The following is a 13,744-nucleotide window of genomic DNA, read 5'->3' as shown; positions in this document are numbered from 1 at the left end:
ATTTGGACAGTGGCCTTTTCTTCTGCTCTGCAAGTGTTTCCTCATGGTTTAGCTCTAGAGAGATTTGGTTTTCTAATTTTAGAGGGAGGGGTTGGTGGAGGAGAAAATGAGAGAGGGATTATTGATTCATACAAGAATCTAATGAAAATTTGGAATTTCTTCCCAGAAAAATTCTTATGCATATATGTATAAATAATTTTGCCTACAATTCCACACAAGTTCACTGAACCTTATTTTTATTAAATACTCATTAACACACATGTATTGAAATGCCAGGTACCCATAACCTCAGTATATGTTCATTGAATGAATTTAATGGAGCAAGTGCTAATATTCATTGGATTTTCTCAAAACACAAAACACAGACTTAAATGAATACTGTCTGGAGTATGTTAAACTTAGTATCAGATAAAAAGTTATTCTAAAAAAAAAAATAGAGTTATCTAACATGTTAACACCAAACTTATATCACCGAAGAGGTATTGTTATTTCTGTAACTATAGGTTAGGTGAGGAGTGGCCAACTTCCTTTAGTTAATTCAAAACAGAATGACTCATTCACCGTGGAGTATTTCTCAACCTTCTTTTTCTATCTACTTATCTTTTATAACACTTTTGGTGGCCTTTATCTTAAAACACTCGATATATCTCCTCCATCATTTAGGTTAAGTTTATCTTTGTCCTATAAAATGACTTTTAGTGGAAAGTTGTCTGTAATTTATAGAACATTCTCATTACCCAACATAAATGACTTCCCATATCCCTCAGTCACTCATGCTTAGTTTTGTGCTTCTTTACTTTTGAAACTTCCTTGATAATAAAGTATGTTACTTCTTAGAAATAATAGGAACAAAAGTCAATAACAAAATGTTCAATCCATCAGTAAAATGTGTATTTCCATATATCTTAAAAGATAGATACTCTATTGTAAACAACTGAAGATGACGTGTGAAGATATCATCTTTACAAAAGTGAACAGATACCCATAACAATTTTTAGAACTACAAGAGAGATAGCTCGAAGAGTTAGATGAATAACTTTCCTGTGTCATGTTTCAGGAAGAGATAATCTTTTATCTATTTTCCCTCACAAGTTTAATGTTTTTACAGCTGCTGGCAAATTATTCTTGGTGGAACTTAAAACGATAGAATAGCACCTTATGTTAAAAGATGCAGAGACTTCATGTTGCTCCTATTGTAAAGATAAGATCTTATTTACATAAAATTTATTCTTATTTCTTCTAAATGTTTATATTTTTGAGAGAGAGAGAGAGAGAGAGAAACCAGAGGGGGAGGGGCAGAGAGAGGGAGACAGAGGATCCAAAGCGGGTTTTGTGCTGACAGCAGAGAGCCTGATGCGGCTCAAACTCACCAACCATAAGATCATGACCTGAGCCCCAGATGGACACTTTACTGACTGTGCCTCCCAAACACCTCCCTATATAGAATTTTAAATTCTATGTTGAAACTCTGGGATGAGAATACAAAGATTAGAAAAATTCTTCCTTTTCATAATTCAACCTATGATCTTCCTAACCTTGACTGCTGTCACCTCTCCTGGGCAGTGATGACCTTGAGATCAGAAAGCAAAATGTATTCATTATACGTAAAAATGTTTTCTGAAACTTTTCTTTTAAAATTCTAAATGGAATTATATTTATATAAAAAGGGAAATCTCTGATTGCCAATATGAGAAGGAAAAGTCAGTATTATATTCTTTTCATTGTCTTGCATTTAAAGTATTTGTTTCCTTTTTAATAGACATTTCTGTACAAATACGAATTGAGTTCTCTTGATACTAATGATCCATGCTTATAGGGGACAAAAAGGAAAATAGACAGTGGATCTGAGAATCCACCACTGAGCAGAAAAGAACAAAGGAGGATGGAGAGGTAGGAGGGCCTGAATGGAATGATGTCACCGGTCATAATACCTACTACTGAATTGGCATTTTATCCTAAAAGTACCTCTTTTTTGAATGACAAGTATATGAAGAAAACTTTTACTGTACACCTTCTTATACTATTTATCTCTTTAACTATATAAATGTGTTCTCTATTAAAAATCAAATATATCCATTGATTTAAAAAAACCCATTCTGAAATAAGTTTTAGAGAATACTTTTGCTGGACCACTGTTTTTCATATTAAACCTACCTGTAGTCAATTTCTCCTATACATTGAATAGATTGGTACTGGTAGAGATAACTCAGTAATATGTAACCTTTGTAAAACATTCTTTTTCTTTGTAATATGATGTATAATTAATATGATGTATTAACCTTGGTAGAATTACATATCAGCTTTGATAATGTATCTATGTGCATAAAATATTAAATTAATAAAATTTAAAACATTCCCCAGTCTATAAAAGCCATATACCTGGAGTATAACCCCATGGTTCATAGTATGATGGAAATACTCCAAGATGACAACCTCGAACAAACTCTTCATAATCCATAGGTAATAAGGGGCTGGTGGAGGATAGGAACTCTGGGTGCAAAATCACCTAAAAAAGGAAAATTCCAATGAGAAAAAAGAAAAGAAGAAATTAAAGCAAAAAATCAATCGTTTGTTATTTTAATACTGTAGAATCCTTGTGTTCTAGATTTAGGAAGAGAGACAGAGGAGTAAAAAGAAAAAGAAAAAGTTTGTGTGCTTTTCTCTCTCCATTCTGTTTAAGTATCTAGTCTGTGGACCTACTTTCCCTCAGGTCCAAGGCCTAGATTGGAGAAAAAAAATGTGTCCATTTTTGTTCTCACGCTAAACTACATCTTTCAACCCAGATATTTACAATAAAGGTACTTTTTAAAAGATTTTATTTCCAAGTAATTTCTACACTCAACATGGGGCTCAAACTTAAAACCCTGAGATCAAGAATCACATGCTCTAGGGGCACCTGGGTGGCTTAGTCAGTTAAGCCTCCGACTTTCGCTTTGGTCATGATCTCGCGGTTCGTGGGTTCGAGCCCCGCGTCGGGCTCTGTGCTGACTGCCAGCTCAGAGCCTGGAGCCTGTTTCAGTCTGTGACTCCCTCTCTCTCTGACCCTCCCCTGCTCACGCTGTCTCTCTCTCTCTCTCTCCTAGAAATAAGTAAAACATTAAAAAAAAAAAAAAAGAATCACATGCTCTACCAACTGAGGCAATCAGGCATCCCAACAATAAAGATTTTATTTTTTTATTTTATAGTTTATTGTCAAGTTGGTTTACATATAACACCCAGTGCTCATCCCAACAAGTGCCTTCCTCCATGCCCAACACCCCCCTTCCCCTCTCTCCCACCCACCTCAACAAGTGCCTTCCTCCATGCCCATCACCCCCCTTCCCCTCTCTCCCACCCACCTCAGCCCTCAGCATTCAAGAGTCTCTCATGGCTTGCTTCCCTCCCTCTCCCCAACTACTTTTCCTCTTCTTCTCCTGCTTTTTTGTTTTTAATGGCTGACTTGTCTTATTTCTCAATTTGCTCCTACCTGGAGCAGGAAAAAGGGGAGCTTTGTAATAGGCCACCATCCATTGCCCCATGCACTAGTTAGCCCAGAGTAACAGAGCTAAGAGACAGAGATACCAGGCATCTAATCTAGATTAGATCAGACTAGAAGCCTTCACCCGAATCTCAATCCTCTCTCACCTTGAGGTAAACACCTCCTAACTTATCTCCCTGCTTCTGTTCTGCCAAAGTGTCTACTCAATACAACTAGAGGGAACCTTTAAAAATGCCAACCACTCCCCTGCTCAAAAATCCTTCAGTAGCTTGCCTTTTCACTCAGAGTAAAAGTCAAAGTGTTGACCATGGCTTTTTAAAGCAGTGGTGTCCAGGTAAATGTTTAAGAAAGAACAATCAAAATATAAATATATATTTGTACATAAGTTTACTACACATTTTACTGATATAAAGGATGTATAGCATACAATTTTCAAATAATAAAACAATGTACACACAAAAACATTCACACAGATATTTGTATCAGCTTTATTCATAACTGATAAACCTTAGGAGCAGTCAAAATATCCTTTAATAGGTGAGTGAATAAATTAACTGTCATACATCCAGACAGTGGAATATTTTTCAGTGCTAAAAAGAAATGAGCTAGCAAGCAATGAAGAAACGTGTAAATGGAAAAAAATTAAATGTACATTACTAAGTGAAATAAAAAGCTAATCTGAAAAGGCTAAATATTGTAGGATTCCAAGCATACAACATTCTGGAAAAGGCAAAACTATGGAGACAATAAATAAGATCAGGGATCCGTTGGGGGCAGGGTTGAATAAGCAGAGCACAGTAGACTTTTACGGCAGTGAAACTATTCTGTATGATTTTTATGAAGATGGATACATGTCATTATACGTTTATCAAAACTCATAGAAAGTGCAAACACCAAGAGTATAACAATGTAAAATATGGGGATGCCTGGGTGACTCAGTTGGTTAAGTGTCCAAAGTCCGACTTTGGCTCAGGTCATGATCTCACGGTTCATGGGTTCGAGTCCCATGTTGGGCTCTGTGCTGACAGCTAGCTCAGAGCCTGGAGCCTGTTCCAGATTCTGTAACTCCCTCTCTCTCTGACCCTCCCTTGCTCATGCTGTCTCTCTCTCTCTCTCTCAGAAATAAATAAAACATTAAAAAATTTTTTTAAAAAACAATGTAAACTATGGATCTTGGTGGCTAATAATGTGTCAATAGATGTTCATCAATTGTAACAAATATACCATTATGGTGTGGGATGTTGATAGTGGGGAAGGCTACATATGTGCCTGTGCAGGAGTATATGGGAAATTTCTGTACTTTCTGCTCAATTTTGCCATGAATCTAAAACTTCCCTAAAGAATAAAGTCTATTAAAATATGTGCAATGTACTCCTTATTATAAATTCTAGATGACTAAATGTTCCCAAATGCTTTTGTTGACTTCGGCCAAAATCCTGTATTCAGATCCAAGTCATGATTTCAACTGCTAAATGTAGTTCTGACATGAATGTTGATTCCTTCAGAGATAAATGTCATATAAATGTCAATTTAATATAATTGATTTATATTTTTAAGCTGATGTAATTTAATTTTTTAATTTTTAATATTTAATTAAGAAAATTATTTTAGAGAGATAGCAAGAGTGTGCAAGCAGAGAAGAGGGGCAGAGGGAGAGAGAGAATCCTAAGCAGGCTCCACACTCAGCACAGAACCTGACATGGAATTTGTTCCCACAACCCTGGCATCATGACCTGAGCTGAAATTAAGAGCTGGACGCTCACCCAACTGCACCACCCAGACGCCCCAGTTGATATAATTTAATTTTTAAAAATCGCTATTTTTAAAACTGGCTCACAAAATTTTTGAAAATTTACCAACTGGGTCTTGTGTGCTGGTATGAGCCACTACTGGGACTACACTGCCTACAATGTTATACAAAGGCAGGGACAAGAGAGGGGCACCTGGGTGGCTCAGTCGGTTAAACGCCTGGCTTCGGCTCAGGTTATGTTCTCGCGGCTTATGGGTTCGAGCCACGCGTCAGGCTCTGTGCTGACAGCTAGCTCAGAGCCTGGAGCCTGTTTCAGATTCTGTGTCTCCCTCTCTCTCTGACCCTCCCCTGCTCATACTGTCTCTCTCTTTCTTTCAGAAATAAATAAAACATTTTTTAAAAAGGCAGGGTCAAGAGAGAGAATGGCTATCATTGGAAAGCTGTGAATAGAATAGCTACTTAACTGGTGACCTGGATGAAAGAATTCTCTTATTTCTCCTAATTATTAAAGTTTTTCTTGAATCATTATTAGACAATTTGTCAGTTTCTCCCCATAGTTAATTAGTTATTAAAAATAAATAAAACCTGAGGGCACCTGGGTGGCGCAGTTAGTTGAGTGTCTGACTCTTGATTTCAGCTCAGGTCATGATCTCACAGTTCATAAGTTTAAGTCTCCCACCTGGTTCCAAGCTGATAGTGCTTGGGATTCTCCCTCTCTCTGTGCCCCTCTCACACTTGTGCTCTTTCTCTCTTTCTCTTAAAATAAGTAAGTAAACTTAAAAAAAGAAAAAAAGTTTAGAAAATAAATAAATGAAATCTGATTTAAAAGTATTGGGATTATATGTATAAATAAAATGTATATACTATATATATATTATAGTATTTATATTGTGTATATATACATCACATACATCATATACACACATATATAACAGACATAATATAATATATGCTTATAATATGTATATATCACATGATATATACATATATATTATTTATATTGCATATATACATGCTATAATATAATAAAAGAATAAGTATATATTTTTCCAAAGTATAAACTTTTATATATTTTTCTAAAGAGATTACTTTCAAGAAAAATCTTAATTTGGGTATATAAGAACAATAACAGTTATATGATATTTTCTATATTATAAATAATGTTCTCATATATTATTTCATTTAATCCTAGCAGAATCATGACATTCTCATTACCCTAATTTTATTTTATTTTGTTTTTTTAGTTTATTTATTTATTTCTTTTGAGAAAGAGAGATAGAGAGAGGGAGAGAGAACGAGTGGGAGAGGGGCAGAAAGAGAGAATCCCAAGTAGGTTCCGCACTGTCAGAGTGGAGCCCAATATGGTGCTGAAACTCAATAACCTTGAGATCATGACCTGAGCCGAAATCAACAGTAGGACACTTAACTGACTGAGCCACCCAGGCACCCAATATTATCCTAATTTTAGAAATAAATTATAAACATTATTTATATCACAGGAGATCCGTAAATAGGAGATAGGTAAAACTTAAAAAATAAACTAGTAAAATATCCAAAACTAGTACCTAAAAAATGACAGTTTATTCAATCATAAAAATCACAAATAACAAAGTAAAAATAGGTAAAATGTTTTCCTCCATAAAACAAGACCTGAGTTCCTATCATGTGCAAAGTACTGCACCAGGAAAAGTGACAGAGACACAGATACTGACTGTGTCCAGGCCATCATCATATGGGCAGCCCACTCTACTCCTGGCAAATATCAGTAAACAGGGATTCAAAACTCATTGTGCCTACTTTGGCATTTCCAGGTCTAGGAAAATTTGTACTCTCCAAAGCCCATTTTGGAACATGAAAGCATCATGGCTCATTCATTTTGTTTCCACCCAAACAGAATGACAGCACAACTAAAATAAGAAAACAGCTGCTGTGGGCCCTAAACAGTCAATTGCAGGGCCCCAGGGCAGAGGAAAGGATGTTAGAGGTCAGCCCAAGGTTATAGGGAGGGTTAAATGAGACCCTGTGTACAAAAGCCCCCAGCAAAGCACCTAGCTCACAGCAGGCCCTGGATCAGTAGGGAAAAAACAAATAAAAACCCAAAAGTTGCCTGGCCATATTTATCCTGTGAGGGAATCAAGATCCCAGGAAGTTAATTTACTTTCACTGAGTGGTGGCACAGGGTCAAGACCTAGAATCTGCATTGTAGGGTTTCCCCACTACACAATGTTGAGATAGAATTGATGATAAATCCAAATTCAAAATAATCTGCAACGCTTCTTGAATCTAATGGCCACATTCATATGGAGAGGTAGTCAATCCACTCTGATGGTTAAGAATCAGTCGGTACTGTTCTATAAATATACAGGTGATCAAAAAGGCACTTAGATTAGTTAAGCTTTTAAAGGATAGCATTCGTAAAATGAAACACTTGATTCTGAATTGACCAAAATTTATCTCAGTGCTTTGAGTGTATATTGGTATGTATATTGGAATGAAATTCTTTTATTTCTTTAGTATATGTGCTGCTGAAGCGAGCACGAAATTCTTTTATTTCTTGTGTGTGTTTGCCTTACGATAATAATCAATGAATGTCTCAAAAGATTCATGAGTTTAACTGTACAAACATAATTTGTATGAGACAAACTTCTTTCTCCATGCATTCTACATAAGCCATATGCTTTTATATCTCTGTGCTTTTTTATCTACTTCCTCTGCCTGCTATCTGCATGATGAACTGGTACCGGCTTGATAAAGTCCTGCTAGTCAATCAAGATCTAGCTTATTTGTCATCCCTTTTATAAAACATTATCAAGTCCTCAAGGCAAAGATAAGTCCTCCATTCTCTACCCTCATCAAACTGTTCCCACCTCTTTTCTTTTCTTTTTTTAATTTTTAATGTTTAAAAATTTTTTTTCTGGATTTGTCATAATTTTATTTTATTTTATTTTTTTTTACACATAGTTTATTGTCAAATTGGTTTCCATATAACACCCAGTGCTCATCCCCACAAGTGCCCTCTCTCCATGCCCATCTCCCCCTCCCCCCCACATCCATCAGTCCTCAGTTTGTTTCTCAGCATTCAAGAGTCTCTCATGGTTTGCCTCTCTCCCTTTCCCCCACCATTTCCCCCCTTCTTCTCCCCCATGGTCCTCTGTTAAGTTCTTCTTAACCCTCCTATAAGTGCAAACATATGATATTTGTCTTTCTCTGCCTGACTTATTTCGTTCAGCATCACACCCTCAAGGTCCATCCATGTTGCTACACATGGCCAGATTTCATTGTTTCTCATTGCCATGTAGTATTCCATGGTATAGATAAACCACATCTTCTTGATCCATTCATCCGTTGATGGACACTTAGGCTCTTTCCATGTTTTAGCTATTGTGGAGAGTGCTGCTATGAACTTAAAATTTATTTTTGAGAAAGAGATAGAGACAGCACGAGCAGGCGAGGGTCACAGAGAGAGAGGGAGACACGGAATCTGAAGACAGGCTCCAGGCTCTGAGCTAGCTGTCAGCACAGAGCCGGACACGGGGCTCGAACCCACGAACCGTGAGATCATGACCTGAGCCGAAGTTGGACACTTTACTGACTGAGCCACCCAGGCGCCCCCACACCTCTTTTCTAAGCATTATTGAGACCAGAATTTGCTAGGTACTGGGTTAAGTACAGATAAAAGCGAACATCTATACTGCATTATTATGCACCAGGTACTGTAACATCCATCACTTATTTAATCTTCACAACAGTTCTGTGAGCGCAGGCCTATTTGACCACCATTTCACAGATGAGAAGACTGAGGTACATTATGTAAATTTATAAATTGATTAAACGGCAGAGATTTAAAGCCAGACAAGGGATCTTGATTGACAGCCCCAACTGCCTCCACTCTGGAGAAACTACAGCAGCTACTCTTAATCTATAGGCCTGGCAGGGGTTGGGACGAGGGCCAACTCATTTCCGCCCAACCAAAGATTCTTTTAATGGGTGATGCTTGTTTGGAAAAATCCCTACTGCGAATAGGAATCCTACTAAAATTGTTGTATTCAATTGCTCACGGAATAAGGCACCCATCTGCCTACCAATCTGAAACTGCTTGGTAGGTGAACAAAGCATGAGAAAGTAAAACATAAAGGAAAGGTTTAGATACAGGGAAATGACATATGTAGTAACATTTAACATATTTTAAATAAGTCAACAGTAAACCACAATACACACACATGCGCGCGCGTGCGTGCACGCACACACACACACCTCACATGGGCATCTTTTGTATTAAGAAATGAAGTATTGTAAAATAATTTTGAATCTGTGTTAGCTATAGATTGATTGTACTGTTGAAAACTGTTTTTGTTTGTGGGCACAGGAGTGCATGTGCCTTTGTGTGTATGTGTATGTGTGCATGTGTATTTCCTTCCCCTAACTGACCAGCTATGTTAGGGGTCATGAGTCACTATATGGTGATGCTATGTGTGTATATTTTTCATGTATTTGTGAATTTTATTAATTCTAGTTTTTATTAATGACATTTGACTTTTCTTTCTGTAAAAAAAAAAAAGGTTGAGCAATTTTTAGAACTGGGCTGTAGCCTGTGGGTCTTCCCTCCTCTTCCTTCCTCCCCTTTCTCTTCACCCTGTCTGACTATCCCTCCCTGCCTGCTTTGAACTTCAACCTCTTTATCCTTTACAGGCATTTTTGCCAACAAGTGTTTTCACATCTAATCCTGTCTTGGTGTCTGCTTCTCAGAGAATGAAAACTGAGAAAATGTATATGAGACACTATTGCTGCCTCAAAGAACTCCCAGTCTTCCTGGAGGAATGGACATATATATTTTAAAAAATACAAATAATTCAGTGTGATGATTCCTAATTTGCAGTGATATAAAGCATCTTGAGAATGCAGGGAAGGAAGAAATTGTTCTGTCTGGAGCAAGTGAATGGACATTAAGAAAAAAATGCAAGGGAGCCATGACTTTCTAGGTTGGATCCCAAAGGAATTGTTAGAGTGGCTGAGATAAGGGCACTCCAGAAAGAGAGAATAACAATAGCATAGACATGGAGGTATGAAAGTGTTTGACGTACTTAACAAATAATGTACTTGTCCATTCCTGAGAAATTGCTTCACTGTTACCATACTTAACAACAACAACAACAACAGAGATCAGCAAAGCATACTTTGTGCAGAGCTCTTAATTTCAAGAGACCTTCCAGGCTCAATCTTCCCAAGGGCAAAGGAAGCCTGAACCACAGCCAGGGATCCATGCTTCCGGTTCCATCTGTATTTACTATGCTATCATGTGCCAGGCACCCGACAGATTATCCTCAGGGGAAGAACCACAGACTTAAATATGTATGACATACAAAGTTCTGTAAAACTGAGAAGAAATTCATAAGTTTTCCTTCTGTCACAGCTCCTTTCTAAGAGAAAAAAAAAAACTTGAGAAAAACAAGGTCAAATTAGTGCTGATGCCCCTCTGAAGTAAGGTACGTTTCTGCAGATCCAATTGTGTTGAAAAACATAAAGGATGGTGCACTCTTGGGAGATACATCCTTGCATTTTCAGGGAAAAATTTGTAGACTGCCTATTATGTGATGTGTGCTATGGGTAAAAATTTTGGAACTGCAGAAACACAAATGAGAAAATAAGTTACCCATAATTTTATAGCACATACATATGTGTATGTGTCTATGTATGCATGAGTGTGTGTGTGGAGAATGTGTTTTTAAATGTATGGGTAACACTGTGTAGGACATTTTATAAACAGCTTTGATCATGTAATTCTGTACTATGAGCTGTTACCATCTACTATCATGAAAATTCCTCAGGCCTTTATTTCTGAGATATTTTTTCCTGTTCTAACTCTTGCTCCTTTCTTTTACTGACTTTTCCTCTAATCTCTTAAATCTTGAAGTTTTCTTGGGTCAACACTTTTCTCTGCTCATTCAAGCCGGTCTTCCAGGATGGCAGGTTTGTCATTCCTTGACATCTCCTGCTGCCCCTGCACTGACAGTTCCCTTCTAAACCCCAGACTCTGTTTTCTAAGTACCCATGAAACATCTCTATTTGAATAGCTCACATGTAACTCAGACTCACTCTATCAAAAACTGAACTCAATTCATGACGTGATCCTCAAGCCAACTTCTGATAAAGCCTTTCCTTAGATTTTAGAAAGTATTGATTAAATAATGAAGCTAGGAGGCTATCATTCTTGCCTTCAGCCTCTTTTTCCTTCCCAATGACCGTGGGTCACTAAGATGATCTTTTCTATATGCAACCACATTTCTCATTGTTCCGTCATCTTCTCCAGTACTTTCGGCATGGCCATCCTAAGGGGCCCTTATCATCTTTCACCTGTACTGTGGTGAGGCATCCTTAACTTGTCTCCCTCCACCACACCCACTCACGTCTGTATCAAGTGTATCAAAGAGTGAATGCAAGATGAGGAATGAATGTACGAATGGACTTTTTTTTTTTTACAGGAAATTTTGCAGAGAAGTGTAAAAAAGACTGAAATATTTAAAAACACCAAGAGGAGATCAGGTTAAGGCAAAGCTTATTTGCTTATTAATGTGAGAAAATTTAAGGAATATTTGTAGACAGCAAGGGAAGGAGCTAGTAAACCTGGAGTATAAGTAAGGAGTAACAGGTCAATGAGGTCCCAGAATAACCCTCAGCACTGAAAGGAAAAGAAGTAATAATAGATCAAAATTTATATTTGAGGGGTACTGAAGGAATTTAGATCTCATCGAATTCTCAGGTCATCTGCTAAAGGTGAAAGAAAGAAGGAAAAGTGAGACCTTTGAAAAGATTGGTAAAAGCTTGTGACAACCTGATCTTGAATACTGGTGAATGGGATTGAGTAGGGATCAGCAACTATCTGTTTACATGTTCACCATTGTACCCCACACCTACTACTGTACCTGGAACACATTAGGCCCTCAGTAAATGTCCTATAGACTAAGCTCCACAGTGGCAGAAACCAGGTCTTATTCATACAACAAACACTGTGCTTAATCATTGTAGAAACTCAAGGGTCAAAATAATGAATTGGTTTATAGAAAATTCTATAAAAATATCTCTGAAACCAGAAGTTTCTTGTAGTACCCACTTAAAGTTGAACTTTATCAGGAAGAAACAAAGAAAAGTCACACTCATCTCAGAGAGTGATTTAATTATTAATTAAAGTAATTCTTAGAATATATTTGTATCATTAAAAATGAGGAAATTTCCTTATTCTTACTGACAGTCTTGTACAATGTTAAGCATGATACTAAAATAGTCATTATATTTTAATCACCCAAGACAGGAAATAGAATTAGATTTTTTTAGAAATATCTTCTGAGGGACACCTGGATGGTCAGTTGGTTAAGCCTCTGACTTTGGCCTAGGTCATGATCTCCCTGTTCCTGAGTTCAAGCATTACATCGCGGGCTCTATGGTGGCAACTCAAAGCCTGGAGCCTGTTTCAAATTCTGTGTCTCCCCTTCTTTCTGCCCTTCCCCTGCTCATGCTCTGTCTCTCTCTCAAAAATAATTAAATATTAAAAATTTTTTAAAGAAATATCGTCTGAAATAGTTCCGATAGGTGTCAAAACAAATGGGAGGCTTCTAATAAACTCTCAAAAAATATATCCTATGTCATTTTGAAATGCCCTATGTAAACAATCAGTTCTACCTTGACTCTGTCTGTGCGGCTGTTGAAAAGTCCGATCCGTCTAATGGTGCTGAGGATGGGATCAGTGGAGTCATCAATCATGTTGTGAGTGGTCACTGGAGGCAAAGACTGTCGCTGAAGTCACAGAGGAAAGAAAATGTCAATTGTGGAAAGAATTAATGTGTGACTAATTTCAACAATAGGTCATTGGCAACATATCATTCAGCCTTCAGTCCTCTGAAATGACAGTAATGATGATGACTAAGTTTTGTGTGTGTTTCAGAGGAGGATAATGGGTTGAAGAACTTTCTTTGGATGTTATGATACTGTTCTTTTTCGCCTGCAGCCACTATGTGAAAGGCCTAGACTTCTTGACTATTTTTAGGATCTATTTAGAATGAAGGTGTCCTGAAATCTTGACTCAACATGAATGCCTTTCCTGGATTCTTCTAGCAGGGCTGTCTTCTGATGGTTCCTGATGCCTTACTACTGTGACAAGATGTCACACCTATCTTCCGTTTTTTGCAATAAGTTCACTCAACTGAGAAACATTAGCCTTTTCTCTATCATGACTCAAAATGCTCTGCTTTTTGAAAATTTTAGGGACTATTTTATTGTCATAACAATATAAACAGTTTTTCAAATGGATATATTGGTTCCAAATGAGTTTTTTAAGTGGATACAAGATACATTTCATGAACATTTTCAAAGGAGCCCTGAAAAGTACCCATAAAACAAGCAAAGTTGTCATTTAGGTGAATGCATGAGAATGACTTTTCTAGCTCTCAGGTTTAAACATTTCCCAAACTAGTCCATTCCAATAAATTAAAATATTGGTATAAATTAACTTTAACAATCTCGGG

General features: G+C 37.2%; 1 protein-coding gene across 1 annotated transcript in view; it reads right to left on the bottom strand.

The window, feature by feature from the left end:
• GYS2 (glycogen synthase 2) overlaps window positions 1-13,744 on the bottom strand; it is a 52,154-nt gene that overhangs the window by 6,329 nt on the left and 32,081 nt on the right. The window contains exons 11-12 of the mRNA XM_039238592.1: window positions 12,903-13,016; window positions 2,380-2,506 (exon numbers count right to left, since the gene is read on the bottom strand). Of these exons, the coding sequence (XP_039094523.1) occupies window positions 2,380-2,506; window positions 12,903-13,016 (241 nt within the window). The remainder of the gene's footprint in view (window positions 1-2,379; window positions 2,507-12,902; window positions 13,017-13,744) is intronic.

This window comes from Hyaena hyaena, unplaced genomic scaffold (assembly GCF_003009895.1).
Source record: "Hyaena hyaena isolate Hyena2069 unplaced genomic scaffold, ASM300989v1 scaffold_143, whole genome shotgun sequence".
NCBI lineage: Eukaryota > Metazoa > Chordata > Mammalia > Carnivora > Hyaenidae > Hyaena > Hyaena hyaena.
Note: the sequence above shows the minus strand (reverse complement) of the source record. Positions and strands in the feature narration are given on the sequence as shown.